This window comes from Nannospalax galili, unplaced genomic scaffold, assembly GCF_000622305.1.
Source record: "Nannospalax galili isolate Female #2095 unplaced genomic scaffold, S.galili_v1.0 scaffold100, whole genome shotgun sequence".
NCBI classification, from domain to species: domain Eukaryota; kingdom Metazoa; phylum Chordata; class Mammalia; order Rodentia; family Spalacidae; genus Nannospalax; species Nannospalax galili.
Genome location: NW_008352891.1, coordinates 8,784,926 through 8,809,619, shown reverse-complemented (window position 1 = coordinate 8,809,619; position 24,694 = coordinate 8,784,926). Strand labels below are relative to the sequence as shown.

At 46.2% G+C, this 24,694-nt stretch overlaps 1 protein-coding gene across 1 annotated transcript in view; it reads left to right on the top strand.

Annotated features, from left to right (window-relative positions):
• The window catches only part of Rnf144a (ring finger protein 144A), a 125,997-nt gene extending 101,810 nt beyond the window's left edge, over positions 1-24,187 (top strand). Inside the window, exons 5-8 of the mRNA XM_008850153.3 lie at positions 4,284-4,491; positions 9,320-9,467; positions 16,746-16,835; positions 23,238-24,187. Coding sequence (XP_008848375.1) covers positions 4,284-4,491; positions 9,320-9,467; positions 16,746-16,835; positions 23,238-23,369 — 578 coding nt within the window. The 3' untranslated portion in view covers positions 23,370-24,187. The remainder of the gene's footprint in view (positions 1-4,283; positions 4,492-9,319; positions 9,468-16,745; positions 16,836-23,237) is intronic.
• The last annotated feature ends 507 nt before the right edge of the window (positions 24,188-24,694 follow it).

Genomic DNA, 24,694 nt, shown 5'->3' with positions numbered 1-24,694 from the left:
GGGCGCGTTCTCAGGAATGGCTTTTGTTTTCTGGGCACCTGCTGCCTCACCTGATCCACTCTAATGCCTGGGTAGGCTTTAGAGATGGCTACAGACTATGCTCCTGAGCATGTTTGCCCTGTAGTGTCTGAGCGTATTACTTTCCATGTCTGCCTGTCTTTCTGTCTGGAAGCTCATGATATGCCAAGACAGAGAGGTACCTTCATGCATTCTGTCCTCTGCCCAGAGAAAGCCTGACCAGAGCAGTGCTGAACTCAGCCTTGCTTGGTCCTTTTGCTTTCTAAAAGAAAGCAAAGCTCACAGTGATTAAGCAACTTGAATGGTATGTCAGAAGCCCTGAGAGGACTGAGGACTCCTTGATTTGCAGCGTCTTTCCATCAGGGTCTCATCTACCACCATAGTCTGGGACCAGGGCACCAGCCAGGTCAGTCAGCACATCAGGAGGTGCCAACACATGAGGGAAAATGACTGGAGATTAAAAAATATTTTTCTATTGATTCAAGAATTTCATACAGTGCATTTTGATTGAATTCAGACCCCCCTCCGCCCCACCTAACCCCTTCCCTGACTTCGTGTCCTCTGTTAATGGTCTTTTTATAAAAAGACCTATAGAGTCTAACCTGAGGGTTCATATGTGCAACTACCTTGTGGTGTCCAGATAACACAGTTTTTTGTATTCATGCACCACCTCTGACTCTTAGAACTTTTCTGCCCCTGCTTCTGGAATGATCCCTGAGCCTTGGGAGGAGAGGGTGGTGTGATATAGGTGTCTCATTTAAGGCTGAGTGCTCCACAGTCTCTTATTCTCTGCACACTGGCCTGTTGTAGGTCTCTCTGCTAATCAGTATCCACTGCAAGGAGCAGCTTCTCTAATGAGAGTTGAGAGATGCACCAGTCAATGGGTGTAATAAGTCGCAAGCTCATCTTGTGGAGCAGGTCTTAAATCCAATCAAAAGGAGGTTGGTGGCTAGACATGTTTTATAAGTAGAGCTCTTGGAAAGCTGCTTCACTAAGGTCCCTTAAGAAACTGATGTAAATGCCAGTCTCCTAAAGATAAATCATACATAGCCTTTGGGAGATTCAAGGTACGACTAGATTCTTTTGCTTTTCCAGAAAAGATATCTTTGTCTTATTTGAAAATATCTCACATATATACATATGCAACATGGACTGTGGGTAGACACAGGTGACAGGAAGGCAGAGAGACACACATACATACATTCTGAGGAAATGCGAATGTCCCCTGCTGTGGACTCTGTTATTGGTTGATTCCTGCTCCTGTGCACAGCAGTAGAATGGCCAAATTGAATATCAGTAGATATCTACCAGGAGCCACAGGGAGGATGCTTGCACTCAGCTCAGCGACAGATCACTTTACCTTACCCCTAGGAAAACTTTCCACGTGAGGACTGGCAGTGCCATATCACAATCCTGAGGTACCAGTCAAAGAATTGGAGTTTTTCCCATGGAAACAACTTTTCCTTATCCCTTTCATGCCACAACAGAGTGGGACCTTCCCTGATGAAGGAGCAAGATAACTTTTCCCACTGTAGTCTGGGCTGGTGGCATATGTCAGGAAGCACATGGAAACATGACCAGCTTTGGGAAGCTTGCATCACCCAATGATGTCATGGGTTCCCAGAGCACAGAGAAGGCATCAGGCAGAGGCTGGGGCCTCCAAGGGTCTGAGACAGGTAGCCTGCTTCAGGAAGGGTTCAACTACAGCATCGCATTGATGACACTGAGTCATCTTGTCCTTGTTACATTCAGCACATTGAATCTCCATGCCCCACAGAGACTTTGTAAGTACTTGTGCATATAGAGTGCCTCATATCTGGTCTGATGCCAGGCTAGCCCCCTCAACAATACGCATGGAAGGAGGCAGAGGGCTTTCGGGTGAAGTTGAAATTCCAAGTGGCAGGGGCAGGCAAGGCTGCTAGGCAGAGAAGAGCTTGGGGTTCCTGGACTGTGTGAGCTCCCTGGGCATTTCCTCCAACTTGGACCTGACAGGGTTTAGCAGAGCTCTCTGCACCCCAAGCCTACAGGGACAACCCTTCCCCATGGACCCTCAGTTCTGTTGCCATATGTGTTTTGTACATTCATTGACTAGGAACCTTCTTACAAACATTGAAACTATTCTTGAGTTAGACAGGAGCTAATGTTCATTGTCTGTATTCAGAGCATCTTGAGGGTTTACGTTCCTGTAATGAAGGTGTGGTGGATATGGAATGCAGGTTCTCAGTTCTGGAGTTCCTCCACTGTCAGGCCTCCTAGGCCCCTTCTGAGCTTATCAGTATGATTCTTTTGTGCTCTTGAACTCACCTTAATAAAAGAGTCAGCCAGCTTGGCTAGGAGGCTACCCCCGCCCCAAGCCCCTAGCTACATAATTAAGCATTTCCCAGAGCCTTCATTTATAGGTTGCTAGTCTGCTCTTAACCACAACAGAAAAACTGAAGCCCAGAGACTACATGGTCCATGAGTAAATAATCCCCATCCAGCCCTTTACAGAAGTTGGCAGACCTGCATTGGGTGATTAGATCGTTGCCAAGGTTAGACCTGACACAGGCTTGCTCCTTCAGCACTAACCACAGCTTCCCTTATTGTTGGTGGAACATGGAGCCCATAGAAGGGCACGTGTGTGTGAGTGTATGAGGTCAGGACTCTGCAGTTGCAGACTTAATAACTAACTTCCTATCTGCCCTGTGCCGACATATCCAAGTGAGGTTTGGACCCTGTATTGGTTACTTTTTTCTCATTTCTGTGATAAAGTACCTGACAAAAGCAACCTAAGGAAGAAAGGGGTGGTTTGAGGTTGTAGTCCATCACCGTAGGGCTGGCATTGGGACAGGAGCGTGAGGTGTCTGGTCAGATCCCATCTGCAGTCAGGAAGCAGAGAGCACTGAATGCTTGTGCTCAGCTCACTTTCCCTTTTCATTCAGTCCAGGACCCGAGTCCATGGAATGGTTCTGCCCACAGCTAGAATGGGACTTCCCACCTCAATTAACCTAATCTAGAAACTCCCTCATAGATATGTGCAGACACTTGTGTCCTGGGGGATGCTTGATCCTGTCAAACTGACAATTAATATTGACCACCACAGGCCCCTGCAGCCCATCTAGCCCACTGGAGCTCTCATCTTTGAATCAGGTGAACCAAACACTTCTGGCCACGAGGCACAAGGTCAGGAAATTCATAAGGAAGCTTTTTTTACCGTCCAAGTTTTCTCAGAAAAATTCAGTTTTCCCCAGATGACCTCTCAAGAACAGCTAACTGAAAAGCTGGGGACCAGTGGCTTTGTGCAGGCCTTTGAAAATGATCCCTTAATCCACTGGCCTGCTATGGCTCTCGATTAGAATGTTAGAATCCTGTGTGTTTCCTCTCTCACCTCATGCAGATTAAATGACTGCTTGACAAGAGGGCTAATGAGATGCTAACTCACTCATGGTAGAGGGCAGCTCAGGACCAGTTATTTAGTAAATGCAGTTTTTGGACCAGGATATGAAAGATGAGGAACACTATCATAATCCTGTTTTTAAAACAAACTTCCTAACAGATTCCATGAAGTTAAGATTCTTAGTAACTTGAGCTCCAATCTGGAGGGAAAACAGGCTGCTGAAAATTAGTTTCACCCAGTACTTAACTCATGGCCTGGGTTTAGATTTAGGAAGGGAGACCATCTCAGGCATGTGAACTAGCCAATTAGAAAACAAATCTAGAACAAAGTATCCTGACATATAGGTAGGAAAATGCCATAGTGACATTAATTATTTTGTATGTTACTTTGTAAAAGTAAAGAAGACTATCCCATCCACCTTCCTTCCCTCCTTCCTTTCCAGCCTTTAACAGGCATTCCTGAGTGTTGGCTGTGTGGTAGTCTGGGGCTAGGTTTGGGAAGTTTCAAGAGACGCCTCAGGCCTGACTTCAGGTTGGGACTTCTGGTTCGAGGGAGGAGGGGCAATGCAGACAAGGAGCTGTGGTGCTGGCATTCAGGGAAATGGGGGTGGATGGTTGTCTCTGCAGAACGTAAGGGACCTGGGGGTCAAGAGGGCATATTGGGAAGCCTAGGCACACCAGGTACAAGGGTAAGACGCTGAGAGGGGCTGGAGTGGAGGTAGATGAACATGAAGACAGAGTTGTAAAGGATTGTTTTGTCTGGGTTGGGTCTGGTTGGGTCACCTGGGTGACTGCCTCTGGATGAGTGGGGGGGTGGTCTCCTACACACTCACCCTCTCCAGTTCCCATGGCAACCTGGGTCTGATCTCCCTCTTGTTTCCTTGTGTTAGAGGTGCTCTTTGACCCCTGCCGGACATGGTGTCCAGCATCCACCTGCCAAGCTGTGTGCCAACTCCAGGACATAGGATTACAGACCCCTCAGCTGGTACAGTGCAAAGCCTGCGACATGGAATTCTGCTCTGCATGCAAAGCTCGCTGGCACCCCGGCCAAGGCTGTCCAGAGACCATGCCCATTACCTTCCTTCCTGGGGAGACAAGGTAACCCTGTCTCTGTGTGGGTACTACTGCAAAAATAGTGGGCTGGAGACTGGGAGCCATGGGCTGATGTCTGTGGCTGGGAGAGGAGATGTGTTTCCTTCCTGTGTCACCTGGAAGGATGTGGCAAGAGATGCATGGGCCTCAGCATATATTCCACCACCTAAGTCTCTTTCAGTCCTGTGGGTTACTATGAGAACTATTTGCTTGGCACTGCATAAGATCCTGGAAATGTAAAGGTGCATAAGAACCACTCTCCACTCCCTGTGTGGAATGACAGATGCACAGACAATGGATGTCCATACAGGGGTTAAGCAGTCTTCCTAAAACTCACTCTGTTGAAAATGATCTGAAATGGGGGTGTAAGAGCAAAAACGCTAGACATGGATAATGTTTCTAACTAGAAAGATCACCAAAAACAATTCTACAAATATTTGAGGTCAAAAAGGCTATATATCCCTAGAATTCTGAATCTATTAGAATGTGGTAAAACAGGGGCTAGAGAGATGGCTCAGTGGTTAAGAGTACTAGCTAGTCTTACTGAAGACTCGAGTTCAGTTCCCAGGACCCACATCAGTTGGTTTACAACTACCTATAACTCCAGCCTCAGGGGATCTAACGCTTCTGGCCTCTTTGGACACCAGCATGCACATGCACATATCCACACAGACACCTAGACATACACACAAATAAAATGAACCTTTAAAAAATAATATGGCAAAACGCTGTTATATTTCTTTCTTCTTGCTCTGCCCAGAGCCAAATGACCCCACTGTTTGCCCAGGTGGACTTTATAGACTCATTCCATGAGCATTAGAATTTAATAGAGTGAACCATAGGAAACTGGTTCTACTCGGGGCATTTTTCCCCCCTTAGAAATGTATATAGTCACATAGTTCAGCTGGACAAAGTGCCTGTCATCCTGATAGAAGGATTATCATAGCTGTCTATGGCCTACTCAAAGGTGTCCTCACCACCAGGTCCGTTTTTTTCTCTCCTGATCCCCAGGACTACAACCCCATGCCATGCCCCAGCCACACACCCCTTACCCTCTCCCACGTTGCATATGGTCTGTAGGCCTGTTGCTGTTCTGTAATCCCTTCCCTAAGACTCTTTGCTGCCCTTTGCACAGGGCTCCTGTCTCCTCTATTGCTCCAAGTTTCCAGGTCAGAAAGGGTACTACAGCCTCTGCTTTCCTTCTGGAGGTTGGACGCATTGACCACCATCCTGGAATACTCTGCTATAGGTCATCTCTCTCCATGGCTAGTGTCCTGCAGTCAGGGGCTCTGTGTGCTTGAACTTTGACCTGGTGTACATCAGGCAGACACTAGCAAAGATCACTAAATTTAGATGTAGGGTTCTAGAGGCTTCCAGATATTATAAGAAGTAACAAACTTCTTGTGTGGTTGGGTTAAAAATAATTGGCAGCAGTTGGTTTCCAGGGTGGGGACAGATAGAAGCTAATCAGGATGTGCCTTATGTAAGTAGTCAAGCTATCTGTCTCAAAGGACTTGCTAGTGATCAGTGAGTGTGTGAGTGAATAAGTCTGTGTCTGTCAGCAGAAACAGCAGGAGGGATGGATCTTTGCAATGAGTGAAGGGGGATCCCAATCCTGGCATTTTCAATAGCAGGGGTTGGAGATGGAACTTAGTTGGTAGAGTGTTTCCCTAGCATGCACCATACCCTGGGTTCAATCCCTGGCACTGCATAAACTAGGCATGATGGCACATGCCTGTAATCCCAGCACTCAAGAGGTAGAGGCAGGAATATCAGAAATTCAGTATCATATTTGGCTACACAGTGAGTTTGAGGGCATTCGAGATTAGATGAGATTCTATCTCAAATACCTTTAGGATGGAAAATAGTTGTGTTTTCTTTTCTTTTGCTGCGATTAAAAATGCTATGACCAAGAGCAACTTATAGAAGAAAGAGTTATTTTAGCTTACAGTCCAGAGCATAAGAGTCCATCATGGCAGGGAAGATACAGCAGCAGGTTATAGGAGCAGGAAGCTGGCTGATCACTTTCCATCCACACGCAAGAAGCAGGGAGAGTAGGCTAGAAGTGGGGCGAGACTATAAACACTCACAGCCCTCCCCCAATGACGTACTTCCTCTGTCACGGCTGCACCGTCTAAAGGTTCTACAACCTCCCTAAATAGTGACACTAGTTAGGGACCCAGTGTTCAGATACATGAGCTTATGGGGGACATTTCTCATTTAAACTACACAGTGTGAATGTGGAAGGTGTGAATAACCTTTTCACATTTCAACACCACACTATCACCTACAAAGTTCATGCTTAAGAACTGTAGAATTGAGATATATATACTTAAGGAATCTCCATGGGGTTAGAGAGATGGTTCATCAATTAAGAGCACTGGATGCTCTTGCAGAGACCTAGGTTCAGTTCTTAGCCCCCACATGGTGGCTAACAACCATCCATAATTATAGTTCCAGGGGATCTGATGCCTTCTTTCTGACTTCCACATGTATCACACAACATGGGTATACTTACACACATGCAGGCAATACATGCATACACATAAAAATAAATAAGTAAAATTTTTAAAAATCTCCAAATGTTTTGAGTTAGCTTGCAGCTTTGTGCTGGGCCACCATCACATGTAGCCCATGGGGATTCTCCTGGACCTTGGTGACTTAGTTTCTGTCCTCTGTAATATTCTGGGTCCCCTTAAATCATCCCACAGGGTAATTTAAGTCAAATCATGGGTCTCTTTTTGTAGAAATTCCAAAATCAAGAGTTTCCACATAAAAATCAGAATTTCCCACAGGAGCTGGGCAGTGGCACCTCCCTGGGTGGGACTTGTGGGGTAACCCATAGTCTTCATTCCTTTCTGTTCTTCCCAGCCCTGAGGCTGGCTGATGGTTGTCATGGCTTAGAAGACACCCAGTTGTAATGGAGTTGGTTTTTTTAAGGCTGAATCTTCCCGAGTGGCTTTACTCCTTAGTATGACTGTCCAGAGGCTAGAGCTGATATTTCTTCTTGACTGGTGCTAGGTCCTGTTGGAAGCACTTGTGCTCATGTTACCCTATCTGCCCCTTCTCACACCCTAATTCAAAATGGACCACCCTCTGCACAGCCAGATTGATCTGTTGCATACCTTTAAGTTTTCTTATCTTTCAGTAATAATGCTAAAAATCAACTCGAACTTCCTGACTATGCGTATGCAGGCTTTTACACTTACATACTTAACACATGTAAACCTTTAATCCTCACAACACTAGTGAGAGATCAGTGTTCTCACCCAGGTTAGTCTGTACTATAGAAAGGCAGGCTGGGGTAATGGAGACTGCGGAACAGCCCAGCTAGGATTTGTCTGCAGGACTGGGTCTTAAGACTGTGCTCCTAGCAGCAAGGGTGCTCTGCTTCCCTCCACAATTTTGTGTGTGTTTGTGTATATCCATATGCATGTGGGGGCCTGAAGCGGATGGCAGGTATTTTCTTCAGTCACTCTCCATCTTAAATATGGAGACAAGGTCTCTTGATTGAATGCAGATCTCATGGATTGGCTAGTCCAGCTAAATGGCCCTAGGATCCCCTGCCTCTGCCTCAAGGATATTGGGATTTCAGGCAGCTGCCAGGTCTATCCATGTCTTATAGGGTTCTGGAGACTTGAACTCCAGTCCTCATGCTCCCATGACAGGCACTTTATCCACTGAGCCATCTCCCTAGCCCTCTCCAGAATTTTTCAGCTTGTCACCTTCTACCAGAACAGAAAACAGAACCCCTGGGAGCATACCCCTCAGGTACACATAAGAAACCTGTGGCCCTGAGAAGAGGGAGCATTCACTACTGATCATCAGAGGAGTCCCATGAACCAAAACTGCATTTATCTCTTGTATTTCTTGTGGCACTCTGGGATCCCTCAGCCAGGTTGCCTGAAAATACCAGAGCTGCCTGGGCCTCAGTGACTGCGCACTCATAGATGCATACATTCTGAAAACACCGTTTAGCTCAAAGGAGGGTCATTTTCCTCCAGGTCATATTGGACTGATGCTGCAGGCTCTAACATTTAGCATATGTGCTCCCATAATCTGTGGGAGAGTCTCTTGGCCTTTACCATTCATTGTTCCAGATGTTTTCGTGAACATGTTTAGCCATCTGTTAAAAACTAACAGCTTGATATAGGCATTCTTCTTGGGCCATGCCTAAAGACCTGTCTTATCTTTTTAAATTAAAAGTACTGAATTGTTGCTGCCTCTTATCCGCTGCTTTGCTCAAGAAGGACATTGCATTGTAGCCTTGTCATGCATAGTCCTCTCAGGCTCACCAGGCAAAGACTGAGACTCGGAGAGTTGTCTTGCCCACAGCTGGTTTATGGAGGAGCCAAGCATCTTCTCCAGGTTTAAAGCTGATAACCACTGCATACCCAACCCGAGTCTTCAGGGAACAGTAGTGTCAGGCAAGCCAAGCCAGGCAGGTCTGAAGCAAGTGGAAGGTCTTCATTTAGCTGCGTGCTTATGACTTCTTTTTATTCTGACAATAACAAAGTGCATACAATTTATTATCCATACATATCTGAACAGGGACATTACATGTAGACCCAATACTGTTCCCCAGGGTTCCTCCATTCTAAGCCTTGTACTATATCTTGTTTTTCTGTAGAAACCTAAATTTAGGTATGTGCTAAGGCTGCTTTTGTTGTTTTACTTTAATCTGGTAGGTTCACGGTATTTTGGCTGTTCGTGTTCTAAGGTTTCCATTACTTTGACTTTGTATTGTTTTCCTTCAAAACAAGAGGTCAGCCTGTTCCTCTGCGCCTCTAGAGCCAGTCCCTCTGTACAGATTTTCATGACCTGTCTTCCGCAGCTCTGCTTTCAAGATGGAAGAGGACGACGCACCCATCAAGCGCTGCCCCAAGTGCAAGGTGTACATTGAGCGGGATGAGGGCTGTGCACAGATGATGTGTAAGAACTGCAAGCATGCCTTCTGCTGGTACTGCCTGGAGTCCCTGGATGTAAGTACTGTACGGCCATATATAGCAACTGTGAGCTCTGGACTTCAGACGGGGGAGTGGGAGAGAGGCCAGCTTCTCTTAACGAAGTTGGAGGCCACACCCATGAAACAAAGAAGTAGCACCGAGGGACATTTCTTCTTAGTTCCTTAAGTGGGATGGTGTCAGAGGCAGAGCTTGGTCAAAGAGCTGGTTGTGTAACCTTGGGCCAGGCTTGATTTTGAAGGTGTGCTGAGCATCTTAGGATATGGCTTGGTTGTAACTGTCCTAATGAGCTGGGCCGTTGTGCTAGAACACTACGGAGTGCAGTAACAAACAACAGACATCCACTTCTCACAGTTCAGATGATGGAAGCCAGGGAGTGGCTACAAATGAAGTCAGGATGAGGGCTCCTTCCTGGTACTTAGATGGCTGTCTTCTACCTGGGTCTTAACTGCCCATTTGGGAGAGAGCAAGCTCTGGTCTCTTCCCCATTTTTCAAGGACACTAATCCCACCATGGGCTCCCATCACCATGGCCTAATCGTCCCCCAAAGACCCCACCTCCTAACACTATGATACTGGAACTCAGGGCTTCAGTATATTTCAGAATTTTGGTTGAGGTGGCACATTTGATCCCTGAAGGGTCTGGTTAGTAGAACAAAAGGACAAACAGAAACACAGAGAGCAAGGCATGCTGGGCACACAGGACAAACAGAAACACAGACAGCAAGGCATGCTGGGTACACAGGGCAGTTTCCATGTTTTATCTAAAGGGAAGAATAACATACATTCCCATTGTGGTCTGCCAGAATGGAAGTTTCTCACATGCCCTCTGTGCCATGCCTCTACTGCTGCTGAGGTTTCTTACCCCACCTGTCTGTGCAGAACAGCCAAGTACAGGCTCCTGAAAAGGGGAGTTTGTTCTTACCCTCCAACCCAGGAATACCCCGCCCTGGAGCCTTGATTTATTTCTCTGGTGAAAACAACTATTCTCTGCTTCCCTCTCACCTTCCTCACCTGTCGTACTGGTTACATACTGTTCTAGTTTTATCTGTTGCTCTAATAAAACGCTCTAATGAAATCATCTTAGGGGAGGAAACCATTTATATCACCACTTATACCAAGGAAGTCAGGACAAGAATTCAAGCAGGAACTTGAAGCAGAAACAACTGCCCACAGGCCAGTCTGATCTCAGCAACCTCTCAATCAGGATTTAGATGACTCTAAGCTATATCAAGTTGAAAATTAAAGCTAAGTAAGACAGGCATCTTTCCAGAATGGTGATATATGACTTTAGTTTTGGAAACATTTGTATAGACTTTTTAAAAAGCAATGTTTAAAAAACAGATCTAAGGCTGGGCGTGGTGGTGCATGCCTTTAATTCCAGCACTCGGGAGGCAGAGGCAGGCGTATCTCTGTGAGTTCAAGGCCAGCCTGGTCTACATAGCGAGTTCCAGGACAGCTAGAGCTACAGGGAGACCCTGTCTCAAAAAGATCCCCCCCCCCCAAAAAAGATCTAATCACATGTTAAACATTGTCAATAATATTCTTAGTGAGTGGAGTCAGATGTCTTGAGAGGGGTCTGTTTGCGTATGTTCTGGGTAGCAGAATGAATACATCAAACTCATTAATGCTGGTGTGAAGCCATGAGATCCACACAAACAAAGGAGGTGCTGGGTAAATTCGTGGTTGCTGTTGTTGGGAGGTTGTCTGTCTAGTGCCTGTTCTGTCTCACCCTGACTGTGTGAGACTGCCATTTCTTGAGCAAGTAAGTGTCCATGCCTAGATCATGTCAGAAACAGTTATTCACTGGAACTCCAAGAGTTACCTCCTCAGGCTGCCAAAAGTGATTCTGAACAATGGACAGAGGAATAGCTTCAAAAGTTTCCCCATGCTCTGGATAGGCCAATGTTAAGAAGAAAACAAGTTATCTGTTTGAGATGAACTATTAGATGAGATAAGGAATCTACGTATACAAAGGCCATCCTTTAAAACTCTTATATAGAGGCCTGGAGAGATGGCTCAGTGGTAAAGAGTACCTTCTGCTTTTCCAAAAGACCTGAGTTTAGATCCCATCACTCACATCAGGTTACTCTGAGCATACACACACATGTGGTATTCCCACAGATCACATAAACACATCAAATAAGAAAAATAAAATATTATTTTTTTAACTTTTTGTTTGATTTTTTGATTATTTTATGTCTATGAGTGTATTACCTGCATGTAGGTAAGTGCACCCATGTCATGCAGTGTCTGTGGAGGTCATAAGAGGGTGTCGAATCCCCTGGATCTGGAGCTATAGATGGTTGTTAGCCACCGTGTAGGTTCTGGGATTCAAACCCAGGTCCTCTGTAAGAATAACCAGTGCTCCCACTGAACCATCTCTGCAGCCTGAAAAATAAAGTCTTTTAAAAAAATAAAAATAATTAAATAAATACCTTGCTTCTTTGAGGAATTGTTTTTTTTTTTTTTTTAATGAAAACCCTGTCGTTCCCTTTATTAATGTTAAATTGTTAAGTTCACTATAAAACCAGATGTAGCTGACAGATCCGGGGAAAATGGTGCAGCTGGGTTTTGGAGGCTTCATTTCCACTTGTGAGACAGGTTTAATGATTGAATAACATATGTGTTTAGCTTTACTTAAGTTGAAAACACAAAGCTGCATTCTGACCCCCTGCAGTGGTCACAACATGTTTAAGGTGTAAACTGAAGCTTCATAAGCATGTCCAAACTGAGGCCCACTGGGCCATCTGTGTCCCAGGCTAGTAAGAATGTGGCCTAACACGTTTGTTGATGACAGCATCCTGTGGCAGTGTCAGAGGGTGAATGCCTGTGCACAAGGTTGCTCCCAGCCTGCAGAGTCATTTCTGCATTTCACTGTGATTCTTTGAAAACTGACCACTGTATTGTGATGTATGTACCTGGCCTTGCAGCCCACCACTCCATGTAACTATATGAAGGAAGTAAAATGCTGGCATACTGCTAATTATTGTGCCCCTCTGGAGAACAGTATTCAAAACTGATGGACAGAGTTTGACTTCTTGAGACTGTGGTTTCTGTTACTCTTTCCTGGACAAGGTGATGCCCTGGGGAGTCCCAGAGAAGGAAGGGACACCCATATCCTTCTTCTTGGTAGACACTGGAGTGCATCCCAGCTCTAGCTGGTGACTTAGCATACTCCCTGCAGGGCCCCATCCTAAGCCTCCTTGCTTTGGCTCTGCCTGAATCACACAGGAGCCTCCTGAACCCATGGAGGAGCCACACTTCCTGTTTCTTTCAACAGTGCTCCCTTGTGGTGGCGGCCCACAGCTCCTTTGTAAGTGAAGAGCTGCTGAAAACTGGCCTTACTACTAGATGCTGAAGGAGAAGGAAGCCCCCTGTGCATTCACCTCTCTGCTTAATGATCTGCCCTCATGTGAAAAGCAACCTCAAGGTCATGCCACCATGCCTTACTCTCAAACCATGAGCCAAAATAAATCCTTCTAGCCTTAAATTGCTTCTTGTCAAGTATTTGGTCACAGCCAAGAGCAAATGACAGTGCAGACCTTATGAAAGGGCTTCCTTGATGAGTGAGAAAACCCATCTTCAGCAAACTTCCCTTGTTTTCAGAGGCCTGCTCTGCATGTGGGCAGCTCCCCTCTGGGTGGATGACTGGAAGTAAAGGTCTTGATTTTCAGGGTCCATTTCCTCTGTGATGATTGATCTTGATTTTCAACTTGATTGGGTTTATAATCACCATGGAAACAAACCTCTGGGCATGTCTGTGAGGGAGTTTCTAAATCAGTCTGGTAGTTTGAATGAGAATGTCCCCCATAGGCTCTGGGTATTCAAACACTTCATCCCCCTTTCGTGGTGCTGTTGGGAGGGTCAGAGATCCTTTAGGAGGTGTGGCCATGCTGGAGGAAGTGTGTCACTGGGGACAGGCTTTGAGAGTTCTTAAGTCTACATGGATTTCCAGTTGCTCTCTGCTTCCTGTGCCTGACTAAAGATGTGATCGCTTGGTTTTCTGCTCTGGCCACCTCTGCCGCTATGCCTTCCCCGTCATTATGGACTCTAGCCCTCTGGAACCATAAGCTCAAATAAACTCTTCCTTTTATAAGTTGTTATGGTCATAGTGTCTTATCACAGCAATAGGAAAGTAACTAATACAACTGGGTTCACTGAGGTGGGAAGAACACCCTAAATGTGGGTGGCACCCATGTTGGCGGGGGTCTCGGACTGAATAAGGAGAAAACCAAGCACAAGCATTCACTTCTCTCTGCTTCCTGACTGTAGATGCAATGTGGCCAGGTGCCTCAGATTCCTGCAGTCATGCCTTCCCCACCATGAGTCATACTGTCTCCTAAAACTGTGAACCAAAACCAACCCTTTCTTCCTTAAGTTGTATTGAAGCAACAAGAGAAGCAGCTAATACACCCCTCCTTCCCGACAGGAAATCCCATAGCACATGATAGTACATGATGAGGCCACACCCCCACCTAGAAGGCAATTTGTGATGAATGTGAAGTCAACGAGGCAACGGCTTGGTGGGTGAGGGTGGCTAGGGGCTTGAAAGCTTAGCAGGGGTTTGTGCGCCTGCCAAGAAGAATACAAAGTCCTGAACCTGAGGCTGGAGCTACTAAATCACTGGACACACAAAAGGATGTTAAGATACATGTGGCCAGAAATGCTGGAGGGAGAAGCTGGAACCAGGTGAAGTAGTGAGAATATTTCCATGTGCAAAGTGGAGGGCTTTGACCTCCAGTCCTGGACACTGATCAAAGCAGCCATCCAAGAACAGATTGGATTGGAATCACCTAGGGAATTTGGAAAGCGGGTTTACCCTTTACCGGTAGCTCGACATTATTACTGGAGTTGTTAGGATCAAAGCCTGTCAGCACTTAACTAGGCTCAGCTAACCACCCTGAATATCCCAATTAAAGAGATAAGTCATAGTGAAAAAACAGAGAAAAGAAATTTATTCAATATGGACACAGAGGGAAGAGGAACAAAGAAAGATCCAATGACGTCCCCCAGTCCCACTGGAGTTCATCTTCCTCCTGCTGGCATGAGGTTTAGGTTTAAACAGAAGGCGAGAGGTAATCCCATCACCCTTCACTGTCTCAGCTCCAGTCTCTCCTGCAAGGCAGATGATCTGACAAGTTCTCAGAACTGTATGAAATCCTTCCTGAAAGAGACTTTCATCCTCTGACTGGCACTGACCCAGCCTTCTCCCAACATGACATTCTTGGGAAAATTCCAAATTTTTGGAGTTCATCGCTTCAATAGTCCAATAGCCAAAGGTTGGGGGTGTGGCACAAATGTCTCTCTTTAGAACATCTTTGCCTCTGCCAGTATGGTTTCTGTATCTGTGGGGCGTAGCCTGCAATTTTCATTTCCCATAAGCTGTCCAGGGGATTTGGATGACCAGAACCCACCTTCACAGGTGGTGATTGGTAAACATTAAAATAGCTGGTGCCACATGGCTTGGTATGTCTTTTTTTTTTTTTTTTTTATGTGTATGAGTGTATTGCCTGCATGTATGTGAGTGCACCCATGTCACGTAATGCCGTGGAGGTCAGAAAAGGGCTTCAGATTCCCCTGGAACTGGAATTAAGGACAATTCGCAGCTGCCGTGTAAATGCTGGTAACTGAGCCTGGGTCCTCTGCAAGAGCAGTCAGCGCTCTTAACCGCTGAGCCATGGTGTGTCTTTTAAAAATTGACTTCCAGAGACTGGAGAGATGACTTAGCAGTTAAGAGCACTGGCTGCTCTTGCAGAAGACCCCGGTTTGATTCCTAGCACCCACATGGTGGCTAACTACTGTCCGTAACTCCAGTTCCGAGGGATCCAATACCCTCTTCTCGCCTCCATGGGCATTGTATGACACGGGTACACTTACATACATGCAATGTACACTTACATACATACACTCATACACATAAAATAAATAAAAATAATAAATAAAATATTTTTTTAAAAAATGACCTCAATACTTTGTGGAGAGCCCCGTGATAGGCAGTCTTGGGAAAGGAGACATACAAATGCATGTGCGTTGTCATCTGCAGTGACTGTACACTGGCATCCGTGTGAAAGACCAGTTAGGAACTCCAAGAGGAAGTTTCGCCTGTCCTGCTCGTCCTTCTGTGGATGAGGGTCCAGGCAGGGAAGGTGAGACATGAGACAGGTGGTGGCTGCTGGACTTCTGCCTGGAGCTGCATCATGAAAGCCAGGTTAACACCACACTACCTTGATTTCAGCCCCAGGAGACTTGACCTTAAGTCAGCAAAGTTAGGCTGGTGCCCTTCTCAGCTTGGGAGGAAGGCTGGCCCAGCTATCCCCTAGCTCTAGCAGAATGGATCTGAGGGGCCAGAAGTTGGTGGCTGATGTCTAGCTTTCTCTGGTTTCAGAAAAGCAATTTTCTGTCTTCTCAGCCATGCTGGACCCTGTATTTATTTGCTCTTTACTCAAAGGGAAGCCTCTTATCTGTCACCTTGGTTAAACAGTATTGCCTTTTGGGTGTTTCATGTGTTGATGACATGCAGGGTTCCTCTGTGTGAAGGAACAGAGAACACCCTGTCCCCAACATTTCAGTGGTGTTGATACATGTTGGGGTGGGGGTGTCCTGAGCTGGGAACATCTTCCAAGAGTCCAGCACATGTATCCTCAGCCCAGGAACTTGCCAGTCTAGAGGGGACTGTCCTAAGAAGTGAGTGGAAATCCACTAGAGTTGAAGCCACCTGGAGGGAGGTGTGGACCCAACAGTTCTTTAGGCACCAGAAGAGGGATTATGTCTTGCTCTGGACAGGTAGACACATTGTGGGTACTGGGTGGTTCCTGAGCCAGATCTAAAGTAAAGAAACTTTGCAGTGTTCTGAGCTGAGGGATGACTGGCCAGGGAGAAGCTGGACCGATCCAGTGAGATTTGCCATAGCCAGGCCCAAGGAAGCTCTGGAGAGTTCCACCTGATCTTTCTCTTCATTCATCTAGTATTGTCAAAAAAAAAAAAAGCCATTCATCTTTCCTAAGCTCAGGAGGCAGCCACTGTACCTGGGAGGCCCTTCTCTGAGCACAATATTGAAATCTGGACCATGACTCGGCTCTCTCTAGTGCACGAAGCTAGCTGTCTCCTCTGTTCCCTGGAGAGGGATGGTGGGCTGTAGTGACAGTGGCCAGGTGTGGAGTACATGCATCCCCCCACTGTCACCTGCTCTGCCTGTGTCTACTCTGTGTGTATGGAAGAGAGGACATACTAGAATGCCTAATGGACTGAGAACCTGAACCCCCACTCATTGCTACGCTTTCTCTACCCTTCACAGGATGACTTCCTCTTGATACATTACGATAAGGGACCCTGCCGCAACAAGCTGGGCCACTCCCGGGCATCTGTGATCTGGCATCGGACACAGGTAAGAGGCTGCCCACCTGGAACTTTGATCTCAGGAAGTGCATGTATGTATGTGAATGTGAATGTGCGTGTATGTACACGCATGCTCTAGAAGACTCACTGACTGGTTAAGGGCTTGCCAAGCTAGAAAGTGCTCCCTGCTGTCTTCTCACTGGATAGAGCAATAACTGTGGTGGCTCTGGCCCAGAGTTAGAGTATGTGTCTCATGGCTAGCACACTGCGAGTGTCTAACATCAGACTTGTGTATTTCTCTTGATATTAGTCATAATCTGTCTGCTGACTATGTTTTGTTACTTCTGGTCTGGCCTTTGATGAAGAACTTTCTAGAGCAGTCCTGAGAAAGCTAGACAAGTTGGTAAAAGGAAAGGATGACGGGAGGAATGAGAAAAATCTGCATATTTCAGCGTCTCAGCTGGAAGATTGTAAATGGTTCTTGTGTTCGTCGATGTTCAACGGCATTAATACTTTCAGTGGCATTTATCACCTGTTTTCCAGGCACTGTTTTAGGAGCTGGAGCCAAATGTGAAAGATAGACACACGCTTCTAGGGAGCCTGCCTTGTATAGTTGATAAAATGTAGGGATGATGAGCCAGTAGCTCACCCATAACACAACAGCTATGAAGTGATGAACGGGGAAAGGTCTTTAGAAGGAGTGGGTGGGAAGGTTGCTTATGGGTGGTGTTACTTCTAGATGTCAAGGACTAAGCCTGTGCATATGTGGGCCAGTGCAGAGGAGATGGATGGGTAAGGTGCTTAGACCATAGAAGGACGGGTCCATGGAGATAGACTAGGACAGGTAGTGTGGGGCTGAGGTGGTTCATCAGAGCTCTGGACTCTACAGGCTCTAGCAGACATGAATTTCATTCAGGGTAAAATGGGACACCACAGAGATTATCTAGGAGAGCAGAGTCTGTAAAACTCCCTGGCAGACAAGAATTCTTTCTCAGCCTTTCTCAGTCATCCCCTCAGGTCAGTGTGTCAGTCTGTCTGGAGACAGAGCCCCAGTGGTCAGAACAGTGGCCTAGAGTTGAGAGCAGGTCCACCTGTAGCTGTGTTTCCTCAGCACTCCTCCCTGCAGATCAGTGGGGAAGGGAGCCATCCTGCCCATGAGGATGCTTTGCTGCTGTGGCAAAGTAGTGCAGCTGCCTAGCTCAGAACAACAGAAGCCTTCTGCCTCTCAATTCGGGAAGCTAGACATCTGTTATCTGGGCATTGGCAGGGTCAGGCCATCACTGAAACCCGTGAGAGACACTTCTTCCCTCCTCCAGCTCCTGGGTTTTGCCAGCACTCTGGCACAGCTCCGCGTGTGTTGTGCCCCTCTCGTCCTCTGCCTGTGGCTGTCATCTCCCTGCTTATCTTCAAGCTGTCTTCCCTATGTGTGTGTCTGTTTGTCTGTCTCTGTGTCCATATCCCCTTCTGTGTAAAGACACCAGTCATGGATTAACACCCTCCCCCATAACCTTGTTTTAACTTGATTACATCTGCAAGAACCCAATATCCAAAGAAGGCCATGCTTTGCAGTCTTAGGGAGCTGTGATGAGGACGCATTTCCTCTTCCGGGCTCTTTTCCCCTTGGCTGCACCTCTTGGGGGATAACTGGGTACTGACTGAAGCCAGAAGCTGTTGTGCACACCTCAGCAGAAGAAACTTTGAGTCAGATTGAGGCAGAAGTTTGGAAATTCCATTGTCTGGCTCCCATGCAGGGGAATCGAGTTCCAGCTTTGAGAAGGTGACTTACAAGGTCTTTGGTTATCTACTAGTGGGTAATAAATAAACCTCTCCCAAATAAACATTGATTTGACACCAGCACTTTTATCTTGCTCTTGACTTTTCAGTGTGAACATAGAGAAAAGCCAATCTATTTCTACCCTGTATGACATTGGCTGGTCAGCACTGAGGTTAGGGTACAAGTTCTCTGAAGTCAGGTACATGGAGGTGGTGACCACTCACAGCTACTGACCAGAACCCCAGCTGGAGTTGTTACTCAGACATCTTCCTATGTCTCCTATGTGGCCTGAGCTTCCTTAAAACATGGTGGCCATGTTCTAAGGGTGGGGATTGGGGGAGGGAGCCCTTGGGGTTCATCTGGTAGAAGTTCGGGTCAGGCATGGAAGGGATAGAGTGTCTTAGAGCAGGCTAAAGACTGGTTCTTGGAAACCGCAGAAGGTTTTAGAGCTCCAGAAGAAAACGCTCAGAGAGCCTAACTTGAAGGATGCTCATCTTGACTCTCCTGATGCCCTGCATCACATTTAACCTCATCTTCATCTCTACAGAGCAGGAAGTCTTTGCCTCTCAGAAGGTCCCTCTCAGGAATGACCTGCTACCCTTCCTCTACTCTACCTCTCTCCCTATTGTCTGCTTTTCCCCTCTCCCACTCAGATTTCTTCCACCCATCTTAAAGATCTGCTGCAGCCCTGGCTCTTGCACCCAACATCTCTGAAGCATCCAAACCACAGTGCATCTTAAGTTGGGGCTTTTGAATTTGATTTGATGGCACTCATAGGTGGCCTTATGCAGCACCCTGTTATCCTTATAGGTAGCTGTGCTTAACTTACCCACTGTCTGCTTTTATATTTACTTAAGTCCTGATCTTGAACCACCAACTCTAAGAACAAGTCATCTATACAGCCCCTTACTTTTGATGGGGTCATAGCTGAGAAGTTCACCAGAACTGAGATTGGTACACTCCCAGGAATACGTCTGACTCTTGCTCACGGCCTTGCCCACTAACCTCCATGGAATTCACAAGTATACCTCAAGTCTAGTGTGCTGAGACCACACTATTTGGGGTGTTGTCCTCAGTATGTAATATGTTTTGTGGGTTCCTGCTTTCTGACTCTTCTTGACTTTGATATGCGGTTTGATGACATTGTTCTAGCATATTTCGGGGACTTTGCCCTTTGGAAATATTGCAGCTTTTTATTAGTTTTATGAACATAAAATGTTACATACCAAATATATTTTACTCAGCCCCTTGTCAAGTGAACCTTTCTATAAAAGCATGCTATGAATGAAAAAAATATGTCTTCGTCATGTCAAGGTATTGTGGTATATGTACTTTTTGTTCTGTGTAACAGGGTCTCCTGCTGGAGCACACAGGAGCATGAGATGGCAGGTATCTGGGCAGGCTCTGCTGCTGTGCATGGAAAGACATTTATGTCATTGATGATGAAATGTCCATGTGTGAGTCTCAGTTCATGATCGCCATGCCTGACGTCTGGCCTTCTTTAACATTTAGTGTAAATCCCACTGCTGGGGAGTATCTGCCAGCACCGTCTCAGAAACACGCTGAATTGCAGAAGAGCTAGGGGCTCATTTCTCTTTCCACTGGAGCAGATCTCATCTTTCAGGGCCAAGGCATCTTCCAGGAGACAGTCTTACTCCAGCTCCTTTTTCTGAGCAGTGAAAAGGGACCCTTTATCTGACTCTAGTCCAGTCAGAAGGAAGAGCTCATTTCAGGTTACTTAGGCCAGCTAGCTTCTGTGGCTAGCTTACATGTGCATGGGTCTGTATAGGGTGCCTCCTTATGTGGGCTGAAGGATGCTTGTGTGTTCATGAGTTGTCTCCCCATGTGGACTGAAGGCCTAGAGTTCCTGATGTACAACATTGGTCCTAGACAACTTAGCCAGAGCTGCTCTAAAGTGCTTAGATGAACAGTAGGGTACCTGGCTGAGGCTGAAATATTGGGACCTTTGGAGAGCATATTGGGCCGGGGATGCTGCCTCTGGAAACTGAGAACACTGCAAGCTGGGTACAGCAGCACAAGCTGCAGTCCTACCCTCAGGAACCAGAGATGGGCTCGCCAGCCAGCCAGTCTAGACACATCTGTGAGCTTCAAGTTCAGTGAGAGACCTTGTCTCAAAAAAATAAGATGGACATCAAGTGAGGAAGATGTCAGACTTGACTGCTGGTCTCCATACACACATACATACACACACATACACACACACACACACACACACACACACACACACACACACACACACACACAATGAGAAGATCAAAAAATAAGAACATTGTAGTGAATCATAATCCAGGGATTCAGTGAGATTTCAACACCTTAGGCCTATCCTTGCCCCGAGACACAATGTTTCAGTGAGTTGAAGGTCCTTATTTCATCTTTGATTTGGACTTGGTCTTCCGAAGTTCAAATGCAGTTTGGAGAACTCTGGAAAGACCATTCACAGCATGCTATTTTCTGTTCAGTTGGGTCAGCTCAGGGCTTCTATTATGAGGAGGGACTGGACATTGGGGGAACATGACATGCTCGTGAAGAATGAGCTCTGGTCTAACGGTGTTGGCTTTAAGTAGCTCAAGTGAAGTTTGTTGTCCTGCAGAGCTCAGTGACCAAAGCAGGTGTCACTGTGTTATGCAGTGACCCTCTCAGGAGCCTGAACTAATGCCTCCCCCTGCCACCCACACTGTGTAGTCTAGTGCCTGACACTCAGGCATGCTCACTGAGTGACTTTTTGTTTTGTCTCACTCTTTTCTGTTGGCTCCCTTCTCCTGACAATTTCTGCATCCACCCATCACCAACTGCCAGTAGACTGTTAGGGCAACTTACCAAACAGCCTAAAGATACAGACAAGGCAGGCTGAGTGATGAGATGGTGTCTTATTTATGAGAATGTGAACATGTGTCAGGGGTTCAACTACAGAGGATTTATGGCTCCTTTAAGGCTGGTAGTCATCCACGGGGCAGCTAGATTCTTAGGAACACCTTATGGATGAATTCACCATGAGTTCTTATGGGTCTTGAGGTGTTGGTGTGCATGTGGGCTTTTTAAAGATTTATTTTTATAGTTGTTTAATGATATAAATATGTGTGCATGCATGTGAGCTTGCACACGTGCACATAATACACGCGCCTGGGGAGGCAAGAAGAAGGCATAGGGTTAGAGGTGGTTGTGAGCTTTCTGAAGTGGGTGCTAGGCACTTAACTTGGGTCCACTACAAGAGCAGTATACACCCTTAACAGCTAAACTATTGCGGCAGCTCCTTATACCCCCCCCCCACAGTGTGAGTGTAATTTTAACACAACACGATCTGATTTGCATGGTGCAGTCTCACCATCCATGTTATGTTGAGCAAATGAGCATTGCCACCTGAGCATGATGGGTGGAACTCAGCATCAGCATCACCTCATTTATCAATGCAGTGTGGTGTGACCTTATTATACATGTGGATATGTGCATGCATGGTGATGTACTTGTATGTGTGTGGTTGGTTTTCAGGAGAAATTTGATAGAGTCTGTCCTTTCCTTCATACACATTTGATGCTTTGGCGCAGTCACTTACTTGATAGCTGATAGTAACCCTTAGAGATAGTTTCTCTCATTTGTTTATTCTACAATTGAGAAGACAGACCTTGGAAAATGAAGAATTGGACTCAGAAACACATGACCAGGGCATGTACTTATAACCATGAGCACTAGATGGCAGTCTAACTTCATCATTGGCATTCAGTTGTTGGAGGGACGCTGTAGATTTATTTTAAAAAGTCCGTGCCCCTTTGAAACAGCGGGTCTGCATTTGAGGCTTATTCCTTTCAGCATTTACACAAACCTAGGAATAAACACGTTTTAAAAGAAAAATCAAAATATGTAGCAGTCAGTATTGGGCTTTACACTCCAAAAAGGCAAAAGTCAGGTCAGTGCCTAATGTCCCATGTATCTGCCACCCCTGTTCCTTCATTTGGAGGGTCTTGTCCTTACCATCTTGTACACTAACCATCTCTGTGTCTCTGCCATCTCAGCCATCTGCCACTGGGGACCCTCCTTTCCTTTAGCAAATGAAGAACCTGTTTCTTGGGTGACCTTTGCACTTGGAACTGGACCCAGTTTCTGTCAGCCATTGGTGAAATATTGGTCTTTCTACCCAACAATATCCTCCTAGAGTACGGAGATCTCACCTTGGGCAGCACCTAGCGTACTGTCTGACTTAGAATGGCTGCCCAGGGGAGATCACTGTTTAATTAGATGATACATAGAAGGCTAGATGAAGGAAAGGGAAGGGAGGAAAGGGGAATACAAAGGAGGAGAAAAAGTGAGGGGATAGAAATGCAGGTGGGCGGACCAGTGCTGGGTCGGACAGGCGGGAGATGGGGTGGGTGAGTGGGTGACTATTAGAGAAACAAATGCGGGGAAGAGTGGGTAGGTGGTAGATGGATTGCATGTATGTGTGGAGGGTAGATGGTTGGATGGCATGGATGAATAATCATCTATGAATAATGACAAATGGATGGCTCAATGGGTGGACAGAAAGATGGACACAGCATGGTGGGAGGGTGGATGGATGGATTGATGGATGGATGAGTGGGCGGGTGGTTGATGGTTGGTTTTGACCTGAGCTCTGAAACCTACAGACTAGTCCTCCTTACCTCTATTCTTTGTTTCCTTCTTCAGGTCGTGGGCATTTTTGCTGGATTTGGGCTCCTGCTCTTGGTGGCCTCTCCTTTCCTGCTCCTGGCCACTCCCTTTGTACTTTGCTGCAAGTGTAAGTGCAGTAAAGGTGACGATGACCCATTGCCCACCTAGAGGACGGACATGATGCTGGAACAGACCCCTGCATCGGGAAGTGTGGCTCCCCAGCCCCCTACAACCCCTCTCACTAAACATGTTTCTTGCCTTATGTGCCCCATTGAGCTTCAGTATTGGGCCTGATGCAGGGATTTCAGGGATGACATCAGCAAGTTGGCAGAGGCCCTAGGTGTGGTCACCTGGGTAATGGGGAAGGCAAGGCAGAAGTGGGTGGGCACATCCCAGAGTCCTGTGTCTACAGCCCCGGCCAGTGGTGGTATAAGCTGCACACCAGGCAGTTTCCTCCCCATGACCATAAACTAGGAATGTCCAGTGGGAGCTTAAGGGACCTGCTCAGACAAAGGGACTCAGTCCCCTCTTTGGCTTCAAGCTGGCGCCATGTTGTCAAGAGAAGTCTTCAAGGATTACGACTCTCTTTAGCCAGAACCTGATTATTCAACTTGAGAAAAGTGCTCTGTTTATGACAACTGTTTTTATTCCTAAAGGTATTTAGTAAAATCCTTTTTAGAAGGCTTTTTTTTTGTCAACTGAATAGTGAAAATCAACAAGGTGCGTAAAACCATCCTATGCCTTTTTTTGAAATGTGCATTTTATGAAGTTATGGTTAAATGGCTTTTCCGGCTTGACCACTTTTCAGGAGATACAGAAAGCCTTATGCACACTTTTTGTTTTCCTTGGAACTTGCTGTAATCACTTTTTGAATGCTGTAAGCTGTGTACTGTTATCTACATGGGTCCTGTATCATTGCATTTTTTTTTTTGACGATATTGACATGTTTCAAGGATCATCTCTGGCTTTGCCTTCCTCCCTCCCTCCCTCCCGTTTCCTCCTTTATTTTTCCTGTGCTTGGGATTGAACCTAGGGCCTTAAACATGCTAGATAAGTGCTTCATTGCTTAGTTTTATGTCTTACCTTCCTTCCTTCCTTCCTTCCTTCCTTCCTTCCTTCCTTCCCTTTTCATTTCCATTCAGCTAAGTTGACAGGGCTCTTTTTTTTTTCTGTTCTTTATCTTCCACATAGTAGCAAATACCTTTGAATGTATTTTACTTTGAAAATAGTTCTACTCTGAATGACTCTGGTTTGACTTCTTGCCCCATTTTTTGGGTAGACAGTGAGAAGACATTGTACCTGGAGACTCTTGGAAGTGGGAGTGGGAGCTTTCTGAATTTTTCAGATTGTTTAAATGCTTTAGATATTTTGAAAAATCATGTGACTCAAACAGTTTCAATTGGGTAGTTTACAGTTTGCTCTTGCTGAGTAGGGGAAGGGGAGACCTTCCATTTCACTTCGTTTTTCTGATGAGGGGATTTCACCACTGGATC